Genomic DNA, 16495 nt, shown 5'->3' on the forward strand with positions numbered 1-16495 from the left:
ACTTCTGCGACTCTACAAAATTGCTAATCTTAAATTAACATTAAAAAAAATCGTTTTGAAAAAGTTTTTGGCGTTTAAATATAACCCCCCCCCCCAAAAAAAAAAAACGCAAGAAAACCTATGAAGTAAAAATAAATGTTAAATAAGTACTATTTAGGGATATGTATAATAAAAACTTTTCTTTTCTTGTGTGTGGATGGAAGCTGTTATTGGAAGCAAACAAACTTGTATAAAAGTCGTATAGTTTGGGAATGTTTCACACCTTAAAATAATGTATCAAATATTGTAAAAATCGATTTGTATCAGTCTGAAGAAATAGAGATGAACTATAACTGATACCAACAAGAAAATTGAATTAGATAAGAACAATGGTTCATTGTTTTTTAGAAGTATTCCAAATACATGTAGCTAAGTTAATCATGAAACGTTTTTTTGTTCATTTTTTTTTGTATATAAAATCAATTATACAAATATAGAAGCGCAAAACACGATAACAAAACATTTAGCTTATTAAAACTACATAACTAGTTAAGAGGTTAATGATTTATCTACATAAAATGTTAAATAAGCGAGTCTTTCAACTCTAATGAAATTCCTTTTCTTGATAAGTTACATTCTATGGCTGCCAAAAGCGGAATAATGAATCTCTCCCTTCACTTGATATAGTCTTTCCATTTCAAAAGATGACGACGCGGGATAGAATGACTAACAATTCGACATATATATCAACATTATCATATTATACAAAACAAATGTGAATTTAAAAAAACCAAACGACGTACAAAACATGTATTCACACTGAAAGGTTGTTAATTGTACTGTAATTAATTTTGTCAATATATAAAAATGGAATCAACGGCCATACCAGTCAATTTCACCAACCGTTACAAATATAACGTTCGAATGAAGTCGTAGATGTTCACCTAACTTCAATTATTTTATTGCATAAAAGGTCAAAACTTAAACTTACTTTACTTACTATCTTATTTTCATAGTCCTCTAAATTATAAATCAATCTTCATGTCTACAATTAATTACAAAATATGTTCCCAAAACAATTCATATTACCTCTTATTTCTCTCTATATATTTTTTCTATAAAATTTCATGCTCATTTGAATACGAAATTCTAATATCTGGAAGCGAATGATGAATTTAAATTAGGTATTCCCTTAAGCAAATGTTATTTCTATTTTAAATGCATGACGTGATGCCTCGTTCTGGATGATGATCAAATTCTACAAAAATAATATGCAAATAAAGGAATAAATTGTGAAATCCGTGTATATAAGACACTTTCACTGCTTTGTCAGACAGCTGAGAGGCGGAAGGCCAACAACGTCCTACATACAATACTACGTTGGCTGTCGTCTAACAGGAACTAATGGTTTTATACAGGTTTGTTTTGGATATATTCAAAGGCCAAAACATTAGCGCAGTATAGCCATACCGAAATGCTAAAACCTAGACAAGCCGCCGATCATACATTGGCGCTATAGCATAACAGAAAACTATCATGACATTTTCGTATATCAAACATTTGAAGACATATCGACGCAAAACGATTAGATAACATACATACGAGGAAAAATGAGAAGAAAAAAAACTAACGATCAAATCGGAAAATTGAAGGTTACTTTACTGATTTAACATTTAAAAATGATGCTTCTGATATCAATTTTTAGTTAGCACGAGGTTAAACGTATATTATTTTAAGTGCATATGCACTGAAATCAAGCAGAATCCTTCAACAATATTTTCTAAAGAGGTTTTTTTCTTGACTTGAACCTGCTTCACACACAGTTTTGCTTTATTGAAATGTGAAACTGTTAGCTATTTAAATAGTGCATTTTCTTTTGTTTAGTTCAGCGTTATCTTTACAGTCAGCATCATTTAAGTACGTACCAGAGTTAAAAGGTGGCTGCGGAAAGCCGGAGAAAAACACTGAAATCGCAACCTAAGGATGGAGGACTTGTTGTATATGTCTGTCGTAACCACTGAACTCCTATTGCAAATATGTCATTTCGGGTTATTGTTCATTGTTGAAGGAGGGGGGGGGGCATTGGGTGAGTCATTGCAAAACGTAAAACTTCAATTTTCAAATGATGACAACTGTTGATCCGATGAACAATATATCGTTTCATTTTCAAATCAACATTATTTCATTCTCAAATCATAATCTTATTTTAGATTCAGCAAGGCGGGACTGTCCAGATAATGATTTGAGGTTCCAGATGAGGGTCCAATTCGCTTAAAGGGAAACTTTGATTTAATGTAGATGGTCACTGATATGTACAACTCCTATACATTAACAATAAAACAAGCACGACACAAAACATACATGCTACACACCGCATACATGGGAGGTCATATTCACATGTTAATCAAACAAACAAGCATTGCCATTAAACGAAACAAAAGTAATTTTTAAAGAATAATCGTGATTAAACAGATAAAGAAAAATATCCTACTCATGCTAACATAAATGATAAAGGTGTGCTTTTTGTATATAATGCAATACTCACCAGGAGGGCTTAGTTTCAACTATTCTTTATCAGTTCTGTTATTTCATACAACTTTGTTATTCTTCTATTCTAATTTATTTTATTAAAATAACAATTAAATACAGCCACTTGCTAATTAAATATTGCAATAACTACACGCTTTATCTGAAATATTTATTTCCAGATGGACATTGAATTCGATCGTCACAAACAGACGTCACCATGGCAACATCAATTATCCAGACAGCGGAAGACCAGATCACATGTACGATTTGTCTAGAAATATTCCAGGAACCTAAAGCCTTGCCATGTCTACATTCATTTTGTAAGAAATGTATCAGCAATTACATTATAGAGGGACATTCGCAAAATCCTCACCGAAACGGATACCATTGCCCAGTATGCCGCCGATACGTCTCGGTTCCATTGCATATGAAACAAAACCCGAAACGGTGGGTAGATCAACTGGTCAGCAACCACGTGATCAGTACAATGATTGATGCTTACAGAACACCAACGAAGACCGAGCACTGTAAAGAACATCCTCAAAAAGAGCTTGGCCATTTCTGTGTTGATCACAATAAGTCTATATGTTCGATATGCTGCCAAGACCATCGACAATGCAACTACGTTCTCACTCAAAATGAGTCGCAGATCAAAGCTGAAAGGTTAAAAAATTCAGATGCCGTGAAACTGTCAAGGCAAAGCAACTTGGAACAAGATCTAAGTCTTCTATCTGAACAATGCGACCTTCTCGAGAAAACCATTGATAAGGAGCGTAACACGTGGACATTTCTACATCAGTCAGACCAACATCTTCGAGGAGAAATTTATTCGATGAGGAAAAGGATCAGTGAGTTGATCCGACAACGCAAAGATGAGAAGGTGAAAGATATATCAACAGAGACAAACAACTCGTCTGAACAAACATACAATCCTAAGGATGAGCATGTCCATACCATCAAACTTCCGTTTCAAGGAAAACCGTCATGGATCACGGGCATTGTGATTTTACCGTCAGGAAAACTACTACTTGTGGACCACGCGAATGCAGTCCTGACCGTACAGAGTCTTTTTCTCAACTGTGTGTGTTCCACAAACATCCACCCAGCACCCTATGATGTTGTTTGCATATCGTCGACTCACGATCAGGTTTTAATGTCCATTCCCGATACGCAGGAACTCCTGAGATGTGACGTTTCACAGGACGGTTCAGTGTTGCTTGGACGTAAATTAAAAACCAGCATCACATGCAAGGCGATAGCTTCTGATGATAGATATGTGGCCGTCTGCTCCAGTTCTGAGCTACAGATATTTGAAACTGATGGAGAGTTGTGGATGTTAAATTTAGATGAATCCTACGAATCTACAAAGTTTACATATGTCACCATGACGTCATCAGAGCAGAAGGTGTTCATCACTGACCAAATTTATTCAGAACCGCACATTAAATGCATGAATTTTCACGGAGATACCCTGTGGAAGGTTGCAGATCGTCAAATCGGTATATGTACAGGCATTTGCGTCACAGGTACACAAATACTGGTGACGTCAAAGGACTCAGGGAAAATCTTTTCATTGTCTTTCAATGGCGATGACTTGAAAGCCTACAGCAGCAATACCCTATTGGTGCCATGGAAACTTCATACGTCATCAAGACAGAACATAATATGTGTTTCTCAGCACAACAGAACATTGTCAGAGGAAGATAGGCGTTTGGTGAAAGCATTCCATATAATATGAAGATTTTATTTACTATTTACGTTTTTCTAAAGGGACGATACTTTCACGAACTCAATGGATATGGTTGTGATATGGAAACTTATTTAGGACGAAAGTATTTAGAAGATCGCATTTAAGCTTGTAGACACCTTGTTTCTTTTTTTCTCTCCATTTTTTGCATTTTATAGCGAACTTTTGACCCGTGAACATTATACCATACGGTGCCATTTAAGTTCGAATGATAGTAAAGCATCCGTATGATTTTTAATTCATATTGAAGGATTTCCCTAAATACATACGAATATGTCCCCAATAGAAATCACGGAAAATAAGTAAACTGAATGTACATGTTACAATGAGAACATTAGCCTATAATAGCAGTGGATTAAGCGACTTTGTGGTAGACTAACTGTTTTAATGGTATTGATATTTATTGATGTGGAATTGTTTCAACGTTCACGTTTTACAAGTAAAAATCATCATCATTGTTTCAACTTCAAGGCTTTTTGTAGTCAATTGTAAGGATAAATGAAACTTAATAATTGTAGATTATTTATTTATTTAGTATATTGAAAATGACATAAAAACATCAGTTTTGATGGGTTTTTTGTACGGAGCGGGGAAGAAGAAAGTAGCCAGGTGGTATCTACTAGCAGGTTAAATTGAAATTTGATTGAAATTGGTCATTTTGGATCTTACAAAAAGCGGCCTTCTTAAGCAGGTGTTTGTAATATAGAGGTGGTCGATTAGACAATTTTTTTTGTATGTTGGTGTTTTGATAGTAATAACAACAACCTTGTTGCACACTTTCGATAGAGACACTGTTGGATTTGCTTATTTGTATTAATGTAAATATGCCTCAGAAATAAGAATATATAGACTGGTAACGCTATAATTGTAAACAGGAATAGTTTCGGGTATGGATATTTGTGTTTTAAGTCAACGTTCAAACAGTTCATATAAGGGTTTCCTTTATATGAGAGAGGATTATTGTAAAAAAAATATAGTTTTAGAAATTCATTTTCGCGTTTTCATGTCTGATGTGTTTTTCGCGGTGATATAATTTGGTGATTTAAACTTAAATGATTCTACTGATCATATCCACTAAAATATTATTCTATTGATCCTGTGTTTGGAACATTTTTGCGGCGATTACTTTTCCAGTTCACCGTAAAATACGCGGAAATCAGCGTATTTACAGTAAAAGAATCCGAAGTGAAATCAGTCTTGTTTTCAGTAAAGGGATGCGAAGTAAAAATAATCGAAAATGTCCACACCACGAAATATTCCACTGATACATATCTGTTACTTGGACATTTGTTAGACTGAATACATGATTAGTATTTGTGTTTGACGAAAACATCTGGTGGAGGATATTTAAATAAAAGGAATAAACAATGTCTCCGGGTTTTTAGTTGTCATTTTATGAGTAAGGCCATTTTTCTGGTTTGTTTCTTCGTGAATATGATTTCATATAAAACTCTCCTATTGTCATATATAGAACAAAGGTCGATTGGCCTTATGGCAGTTTTTATTATAGAAATGTTTACATTCTAAAGTTAATTGATTGAAGTATATAGCGGTAATTTCACGAAAAATGATACTCCATCACACATATCATTATACATGGAATTTCCATCAACGATAATTTTGTATGATAAATAAACTCTTTTTTGAAACTAATAATAAAGACATATGCATGATGTAAAATCTATAAAAAAAAGTATGCCCTTGACTAAAATTAACGAATTAATCTCTCTATACTAATATCGCATACTCATTCGAATAGGAAATCTCAATAATAAGTAAAAAGATCATCAATGCTATCAAATGCGTGACGCGATGCCCCGTTCTTGGTGATGATCAAATTCGCTAAAAATAATATGCAAATAAAGAAATAGATTTAAAGTCTGTGTATATAAAACGCCGACATTCAGTGCTTTGTCAGACAGCTGAGAGGCGGAAGGCCACCAGCTTCATACTTACAATATTACGTTGACTGTCGTCTAATATGTTACAAATAGCGAAACTTTTTATTTATTGTAAATATTCCTTAGAAATAAGAATACAGAGACTGGTAACGCTATAATTGCAAACAGGGACAGTTTAATATTTACATTTTTATTCAATTTTAATGAAATTAAAGAAAAGAAGATGATGATAAGTGTAGTTTTAACGGTAAGCTAATAACGTTCGCAACTCTACGAAATTATTAATCTCGTTTTAAATTCAGATTTAAAAAATAAAATTCGTTTTGAAAAAGTAGTTGGCGTTTAAATACTAGGGGCCTTAACGGTCATCTGACTATTGACACAATACAACACCTCAAAGGATAAAGTAGTTGCAAACAATTAAGGCAATGAAAAACGATTCTTTTAATAGAAGATGTTCAGGTTATAATATATTTGAAAAAAAATAAAATGAAATAGTTTAAATTAAAATCAATTGAATTAAGATCAAGGTCATTCATTCCAGCATGTCACATGCTCACAAGTTATTCACAAATGTTGTTTAAAGATTTTAGCCTATTTGACCCCCGCGACCTTGAATGAAGATCATGGTCATTCATTTTGGGGGATATAATTGGCAGCAAACAAACTTGTATAAAGGAGTATAGTCTGGGAATCTTTCACATCTTCAAATAATATATCATATTGTAAAAATCGATTTGTATCAGTCTTAAGAAATAGAGATGACCTATACCTGATATCGACAAGTAAATTGAATGAGATAAGGACAATAGGTATTTTGTGTTTAGAGGGATTCCAAATAGCTACGTTAAACATGTAACGTTTTTTAAATTCATTTTAGTGTATATCAAATCAATGATACAAATATAGAAGCGCAAAAGCAACACAACAAAACATTTAGCTCATTAAATATTTAACAAGCACATAATTTGTAACTTATAGTTAAAATATTTATATTAATGGTACATATCTGCACACTGTACATAAAATGTTATAAATGCTAGTCTTCCAACTATAAAAAAAATCATTATGTTGATTGATTACATTCTATAGATGTCAAAAGTGGAATAATCAATCTCTCCCTAGACATGATGTAGGGTTAATTTCCCAAAGATGTCGACGCGGGTTAGAATGGCTATGCTAACAATTAAACATGTCTATCAACATTACCATATAAATATACATATCAAATCTCAATCCTAACATACCAAAATAAGTACAAAACTTAAAACATAGATTCACGCTGAAGTTTTTATATATACAATTCAACATTGTCATATACATAAAAACCAAATGTGAATTGGATATTCGAATTGAAAATCAATCGTCATGCTTTTAAATTCCACCAATGAATTAGACCGTTAATACTAATTTATAGTAATTTTTTAATTATGTCATTGTTGTTCACCTAACTGCAATTTATATATTGCATACAAGGTCAAACCGTAATTAACATACGAAATTTTAATATCTAGTAATGAGATGATGTATGATGAATTTAAATTAGGTATTCCCTTAATCAAATTCTATTTTAAATGCACGACGTCTAGCCTCGTTCTGGATGATGATCAAATTCGCTAAAAATAATATGCAAATAAAGGAATAAATTGGAAAGTCTGTGTATATAAGACGCCGTCATTCACTGCTTTGTCAGACAGCTGAGAGGCGGAAGGCCAACAACGTCCTACCTACAATACTACGTTGGCTGTCGTCTAACAGGAGCTAATGATTTTATACAGGTTTGTTTTGGATATATTCAAAGACCAAAACATTAGCGCAGTATAACACTACTGAAATGCGAAAACATTAAAAGGCGTCCGGTCGGAATTTGACGTTAGAACATAACAGAGTACTACCGGGACGTCACCAATACAACAAAAGTCAAATGACCGTTATTCTATTTTATATTACAGAAACTAGTACATACTGAAATATTATTATAACATAATTGAAACCTGTAATTAAAATTTGGTATTATCAGTTTAACAGACAGGGTTATGTAAGGACGTGCCAGGTTTGTTGTAGGAAAGCCGGAGTACGCGGAGAAAAAACACCGACCAGAGGTGGAGAGCTTGTGGTAATATTTCGAGACATCTAAACCACCCGGCGACCGCGGCCCCATGTAATTAAAAAATGACATACATACGATCAAAAATGGAGAAAAAAATATTGCGATGAAATAGGTAGAATATGAAAATTGGCAGATGTAGAAAACAGCTACTTTGCTAGCTAAAATTAAAAAAAAAATGATAAAAAAAGATTATAAAGCTACAGATAGTACAGACACATGAGTAAAACCCAGTACCACTAATAGTGCTGACAGGTAGTATTGCATAAATTTAAATAAATTAAAATGTGAAAGTCACGATATAATACAGTTACTGATTTATGGGCGTATGTATTTGACTGTTATTCAAATTGGAATTCTTCAACTTATTTTCATTAGATATTTTTCTTCAGTTTAACTTGTTTCAAACAGAGCTATGTTATAGTGGAATATGTATTTTGTATTGTTTGATTTAACGTGTTATATTTACAGTCAGTATCATAGAGTATGCATAATTCTTTAATATCACATTTATTTTTATATCACATAGTTACACTGTAAATCATTAGGTCTACCGCATGCACCGCGTGGTTCTAGGACTGCGTTATCGTAAGCAAAGTCATGTGACATTTCGAATATAAGTAAAACTATTTAAAACAGAATAAACATAATAAGATATAAATCAAAATAATAAACACAGAAACACATTTATGTAGACTCTTATTACTACTGCATATATGTAAATTGTAATACTTACTTTATGCATGGTGGCGAATGAGAGCGGTGAGCAAAATGAATGTAAGCCGCTGGAGTGAAAGAAGACACGTGTGTAATTGGTACGGAGATCATGATTGTTTATTAAAACTATACAACTAATGTGCCTCTTTATCGAGTACACTAGCCTGAGTTGTTTATATAAATGTAAACTCTATTTCGACTGTTCGGACCTGATTTCTAGTGATATTAATATTAACTACTACTTCCTGATTGTTTTGAAGTTAAATAACTATTAACATAAGTCCTTTTGTGAAAGGAAAAACATTGTTATTTACATGCATATATTGAATAATGTTTAAAAAAAAAAAAAAAACAGATTGAAACAAAATCAAGGGGAAAATGTATAACATATATATTGTACTTGGGTGTCAGGTTTAAAAGAAGGTGGCAGAATGTCGAAGAAAAACCCCCGACTCGGCAACTACCACACATGGTTTTCAAAATTGTAAAGTGAAGTGAGGTGAAGAGGTTGTGATAACATTTTAACCACTCGACTCCTAGTACAAATAGTGAGTCATGCAAATAGTAAAACTTTAATTTTCGTTTTATTCTCCAATCAACCTAATTGTGCTAGATTGTGCTAGACCAGATAATGATTTGAGTTGAGAGTCCCAGTCGTTTAAATACAGGCATTGATTTAATGTAGATGGTCATTAATTATGTACAACTCCTATACATTAACAATAAAACACACACGACGCACTACATACATGCTACACACCACATACACTTGACCCTGGCTATTAATAGGACATTTATTAATCTAACTTGCATTGACAATAAACAAAACAATGTCATATTTTCAAATAATAATTGTGATTTAATAAAAAGAAATAGTGTTTGTTCAATCTAATATAAATGATAAAAGTGTATATTATGCAATACTCAATAGGAGGGCTTGGGGTCAACTATTCTTTGTGTTTTTAGTACAATTTTGCTATTCTTCTATTTTAATTTAATCTATCTAAATAAGGATTAAATACAGCAACAAAATAATTTAACATCTCTTAAATTTATTTCCAGATGGAGAATGAATTCAATCGTCACAAACAGACGTCACCATGGCAACATCAATTATCCAGACAGCAGAAGACCAGATCACATGTACGATTTGTCTAGAAATATTCCAGGAACCTAAAGCCTTGCCATGTCTACATTCATTTTGTAAGAAATGTATCAGCAATTACATTATAGAAAGACATTCGCAAAATCCTCACCGAAACGGATACCATTGCCCAGTATGCCGCCGATACGTCTCGGTTCCATTGCATATGAAACAAAACCCGAAACGGTGGGTAGATCAACTGGTCAGCAACCACGTGATCAGTACAATGATTGATGCTTACAGAACACCAACGAAGACCGAGCATTGTAAAGAACATCCTCAAAAAGAGCTTGGCCATTTCTGTGTTGATAACAATAAGTCTATATGTTCGATATGCTGCCAAGACCATCGACAATGCAACTACGTTCTCACTCAAAATGAGTCGCAGATCAAAGCTGAAAGGTTAAAAAATTCAGATGCCGTGAAACTGTCAAGGCAAAGCAACTTGGAACAAGATCTAAGTCTTCTATCTGAACAATGCGACCTTCTCGAGAAAACCATTGATAAGGAGCGTAACACGTGGACATTTCTACATCAGTCAGACCAACATCTTCGAGGAGAAATTTATTCGATGAGGAAAAGGATCAGTGAGTTGATCCGACAACGCAAAGATGAGAAGGTGAAAGATATATCAACAGAGACAAACAACTCGTCTGAACAAACATACAATCCTAACGATGAGCATGTCCATACCATCAAACTTCCGTTTCAAGGAAAACCGTCATGGATCACGGGCATTGTGATTTTACCGTCAGGAAAACTACTACTTGTGGACCACGCGAATGCAGTCCTGACTGTACAGAGTCTTTTTCTCAACTGTGTGAGTTCCACAAACATCCACCCAGCACCCTATGATGTTGTTTGCATATCGTCGACTCACGATCAGGTTTTAATGTCCATTCCGGATACGCAGGAACTCCTGAGATGTGACGTTTCACAGGACGGTTCAGTGTTGCTTGGACGTAAATTGAAAACCAGCATCACATGCAAGGCGATAGCTTCTGATGATAGATATGTGGCCGTCTGCTCCAGTTCTGAGCTACAGATATTTGAAACTGATGGAGAGTTGTGGATGTTAAATTTAGATGAATCATACGAATCTACAAAGTTCACATATGTCACCATGACGTCATCAGAGCAGAAGGTGTTCATCACTGACCAAATCTATTCAGAACCGCACATTAAATGCATGAATTTTGACGGAGATACCCTGTGGAAGGTTGCAGATCGTCAAATCGGTATATGTACAGGCATTTGCGTCACAGGTACACAAATACTGGTGACGTCAAAGGACTCGGGAAAAATCTTTTCATTGTCTTTCAATGGCGATGACTTGAAAGCCTACAGAAGCAATACCCTATTGGTGCCATGGAAACTTCATACGTCATCAAGACAGAACATAATATGTGTTTCTCAGCACAACAGAACATTGTCAGAGGAAGATAGGCGTTTAGTGAAAGCATTCCATATAATATGAAGATTTTATTTACTATTTACGTTTTTCTAAAGGGACGATACTTTCACGAACTCAATGGATATGGTTGTGATATGGAAACTTATTTAGGACGAAAGTATTTAGAAGATCGCATTTAAGCTTGTAGACACCTTGTTTCTTTTTTTCTCTCCATTTTTTGTCTTTTATAGCGAACTTTTGACCCGTGAACATTATACCATACGGTGCCATTAAAGTTCGAATGATAGTAAAGCATCCGTCTAATTTTTAATTCATATTGAAGGATTTCCCTAAATACATACGAATATGTCCCCAATAGAAATCACGGAAAATAAGTAAACTGAATGTACATGTTACAATGAGGAGAACATTAGCCTATAATAACAGTGGATTAAGCGACTTTGTGGTAGACTAACTGTTTTAATGGTATTAATATTTATTGATGTGGAATTGTTTCAACCTTCACGTTTTACAAGTAAAAATCGTCATCATTGTTTCAACTTCAATGCTTTTTGTAGTCAATTGTAAGGATAAATGAAACTTAATAATTGTAGATTATTTATTTAGTATATTGAAAATGACATAAAAAATATCAGTTTTGATGGGTTTTTTGTACGGAGCGGTGAAGAAGAAAGGAGCCAGGTGGTATCTACTGGCAGGTTAAATTGAAATTTGATTGAAATTGGTCATTTTGGATCTTACAAAAAGCGGCCTTCTTAAGCAGGTGTTAGTAGTATAGAGGTGGTCGATTAGACAAATTTTTCTTTATGTTGTTGTTTTGATAGTCATAACAACAACCTTGTTGCACACTTTCGATAGAGACACTGTTGGATTTGCTTATTTGTATTAATGTAAATATGCCTCAGAAATAAGAATATATAGACTGGTAACGCTATAATTGTAAACAGGAATAGTTTCGGGTATGGATATTTGTGTTTTAAGTCAGCGTTCAAACAGTTCATATAAGGGTTTCCTTTATATAAGAGAGGATTATTGTAAAAAAATATAGTTTTAGAAATTCATTTTCGCGTTTTCATGTCTGATGTGTTTTTCGCGGTGATATAATTTGGTTATTTAAACTTACTTCTACTGATCATATCTACTAAACTATTATTCTACTGATCCTGTGTTTGGAACATTTTTGCGGCGATTACTTTTCCAGTTCACCGTAAAATACGCGGAAATCAGCGTATTTACAGTAAAAGAATCCGAAGTGAAATCAGTCTTGTTTACAGTAAAGGGATGCGAAGTAAAATAAATCGAAAATGTCCACACCACGAAAAATTCCACTGATACATATCTGTTACTTGGACATTTGTTAGACTGAATACATGATTAGTATTTGTGTTTGACGAAAACATCTGGTGGAGGATATTTAAATAAAAGGAATAAACAATATCTCCGGGTTTTTAGTTGTCATTTTATGAGTAAGGCCATTTTTCTGGTTTGTTTCTTCGTGAATATGATTTCATATAAAACTCTCCTATTGTCATATATAGAACAAAGGTCGATTGGCCTTATGACAGTTTTTATTATAGAAATGTTTACATTCTAAAGTTAATTGATTTAAGTATATAGCGATAACTTCACGAAAAATGATACTCCATCACACATATCATTATACATGGAATTTCCAACAACGATAATTTTGTATGATAAATTAACTTTTTTATGAAACTAATAATAATGACATGTGCATGATGTAAAATCTATAAAAAAGTATGCCCTTGACTAAAATTAACGAATTGACCTCTCTATACTAATATCGCATACTCATTCGAATAGGAAATTTCAATATCAAGTAAAAAGATCATCTATGCTATCGAATTAAATTAGATATTTTCTTATTCAAATTCTATTTTCAAATGCGTGACGCGATGCCTCGTTCTTGATGATGATCAAATTCGCTAAAAATAATATGGAAATAAAGAAATAGATTTAAAGTATGTGCATATAAAACGCCGAGATTCAGTGCTTTGTCAGACAGCTGAGAGGCGGAAGGCCACCAGCTCCATAATTACAATATTACGTTGACTGTCGTCTAATATGTTACAAATAGCGAAACTTTTTATTTATTGTCAATATTCCTTAGAAATAAGAATACAGAGACTGGTAACGCTATAATTGCAAACAGGGACAGTTTAATATTTACATTTTTATTCAATTCTAATGAAATTAAAGAAAAGAAGATGATGATAAGTGTAGTTTTAACAGTAAGCTAATAACGTTCGCAACTCTACGAAATTATTAATCTCGTTTTAAATTCAGATTTAGAAAATAAAATTCGTTTTGAAAAAGTAGTTGGCGTTTAAATACTAGGGGCCTTAACGGTCATCTGATCAATGACTATTGACACAATACAACACCTCAAAGGATAAAGTAGTTGCAAACAATTAAGGCAATGAAAAACGATTCTTTTAATAGAAGATGTTCAGGTTATAATATATTTGAAAAAAATAAAATGAAATCGTTTAAATTAAAATCAATTGAATTAAGATCAAGGTCATTCATTTTAACAAACTTGGTAGCCATTCATTCCAGCATGTCACATGCTCACAAGTTATTCACAAATGTTGTTTAAAGATTTTAGCCTATTTGACCCCCGCGACCTTGAATGAAGATCATGGTCATTCATTTTGGGGGATATAATTGGCAGCAAACAAACTTGTATAAAGGAGTATAGTCTGGGAATCTTTCACATCTTCAAATAATATATCAAATATTGTAAAAATCGATTTGTATCAGTCTGAAGAAATAGAGATGACCTATACCTGATATCGACAAGTAAATTGAATGGGATAAGGACAATAGGTATTTTGTGTTTAGAGGGATTCCAAATAGCTACGTTAAACATGTAACGTTTTTTAAATTCATTTTTAGTGTATATCAAATCAATGATACAAATATAGAAGCGCAAAAGCAACACAACAAAACATTTAGCTCATTAAATATCTAACAAGCACATAATTTGTAACTTATAGTTAAAATATTTATATTAATGGTACATATCTGCACACTGTACATAAAATGTTATAAATGCTAGTCTTTCAACTATAAAACAATTTCATTATGTTGATTGATTACATTCTATAGATGTCAAAAGTGGAATAATCAATCTCTCCCTAGACATGATGTAGGGTTAATTTCCCAAAGATGTCGACGCGGGTTAGAATGGCTATGATAACAATTAAACATGTCTATCAACATTAACATATAAATATACATATCAAATCTCAATCCTAACATATCAAATTAAGTACAAAACTTAAAACATAGATTCACGCTGAAGTTGTTATATATACAATTCAACATTGTCATATACATAAAAACCAAATGTGAATTGGATATTCGATTTGAAAATCAATCCTCATGTCAGTCAATTCCACAAATGAATTAGGCCGTTAATACTGATCTATAGTAATTTTTTTAATTATGTCATTGTTGTTCACCTAACTGCAATTTATATATTGCTTACAAGGTCAAACCGTAATTAACATAACATTTTATTTTTGATAGTCCTTGCATTTTAAATCACCCTTTATGTTTACATTAGAATAGCTAGTAAACTATATTTTCTGTATATTTTTATATAGCAAAATCGTATGTTCATTTGAATACGAAATTTTAATATCTAGTAATGAGATGATGTATGATGAATTTAAATTAGGTATTCCCTTAATCAAATTCTATTTTAAAAGCACGACGTCAAGACTCGTTCTGGATGATGATCAAATTCGCTAAAAATGATATGCAAATAAAGGAATAAATTGGAAAGTCTGTATATAAGACGCCCGCATTCATTGCTTTGTCAGACAGCTGAGAGGCGGAAGGCCAACAACGTCCTACCTACAATACTACGTTGGCTGTCGTCTTACAGGAGCTAATGGTTTTATACGGGTTTGTTTTGGATATATTCAAAGGCCAAAACATTAGCGCAGTATAACACTACTGAAATGCGAAAACATAAAAAGGCGTCCGGTCGGAATTTGACGTTAGAACATAACAGAGTACTACCGTGACGTCACCAATGCAACAAAAGTCAAATGACCGTTATTCTATTTTGTATTACAGAAACTAATACATACTGAAAGATTATTATAACATAATTGAAACCTGTAATTAAAATTTAATAAAAATCAGTTTAACGTCCTATTAACAGCAAGGGTTATGTAAGGATGTGCCAGGTTTGTTGTTGTAGGAAAGCCGGAGTACGCGGGAGAAAAAACACCGACCAGAGGTGGAGAGCTTGTGGTAATATTTCGAGACATCTAAACCACCCGGCAACCGCGGCCCCATGTAATTAAAAAATGACATACATACGATCAAAAATGGAGAAAAAAATAATATTGCGATCAAATTGGTAGAATATGAAAATTGGCAGATGCAGAAAACAATTACTTTGCTAGCTAAAATTAAAAAAAAAATGATTAAAAAATATTACAAAGCTACAGATAGTACAGACACATGAGTAAACCCAGTACCACTAATAGTGCTGACAGGTAGTATTGTATAAATTTAAATAAATTAAAATGTGAAAGTCAGGATATAATACAGTTACTGATGATTCATGGGCGTATGTATTTATGCTAATTGTTTTATTAAAGACGACTGTCATTCAAATTGGAATTCTTCAACTTATTATCATTAGATATTTTTCTACACTTTAACTTGTTGAAAACAGAGCTATGTTATAGTGGAATATTTATTTTGAATTGTTTGATTTAACGTGTTATGTTTACAGTCAGTATCATAGAGTATGCATAATTCTTTAATATCACATTTATCTTTATATCGCATAGTTACACTTTTTAATTAAGTCTACCGCATGCACCACGAGGTTCTAGGACTGCGTTATCGTAAGCAAAGCCATGTGACATTTCGAATATAAGTAAAACAGAATAAACATAATAAGATAAAA

General features: G+C 33.0%; 1 protein-coding gene across 1 annotated transcript; it reads left to right on the forward strand.

The window, feature by feature from the left end:
* The first annotated feature begins 2696 nt into the window (after nucleotides 1–2696).
* On the forward strand, nucleotides 2697–11601 carry LOC138310009 (uncharacterized). Its single transcript, XM_069251158.1, has 2 exons — nucleotides 2697–4241; nucleotides 10058–11601. Exons 1-2 carry the CDS (start codon nucleotides 2726–2728, stop codon nucleotides 11599–11601), a joined length of 3060 nt encoding a protein of 1019 aa, XP_069107259.1. The 5' UTR covers nucleotides 2697–2725.
* Nucleotides 11602–16495: the final 4894 nt, after the last annotated feature.

Source organism: Argopecten irradians, chromosome 16 (genome assembly GCF_041381155.1).
Source record: "Argopecten irradians isolate NY chromosome 16, Ai_NY, whole genome shotgun sequence".
In the NCBI taxonomy this organism is placed as follows: Eukaryota; Metazoa; Mollusca; class Bivalvia; order Pectinida; family Pectinidae; genus Argopecten; species Argopecten irradians.

What these genes read in the sequence shown, in the direction of transcription:
- LOC138310009 (XM_069251158.1), top strand. Translation starts at nt 2,726, where the DNA reads ATGGCAACATCAATTATCCAGACAGCGGAAGACCAGATCACATGTACG. An exon ending in GGTGAAAGCATTCCATATAA is followed by an intron (nt 4,242 to 10,057) that starts TATGAAGATTTT and finishes GAGAATGAATTC; the next exon opens with AATCGTCACAAACAGACGTC.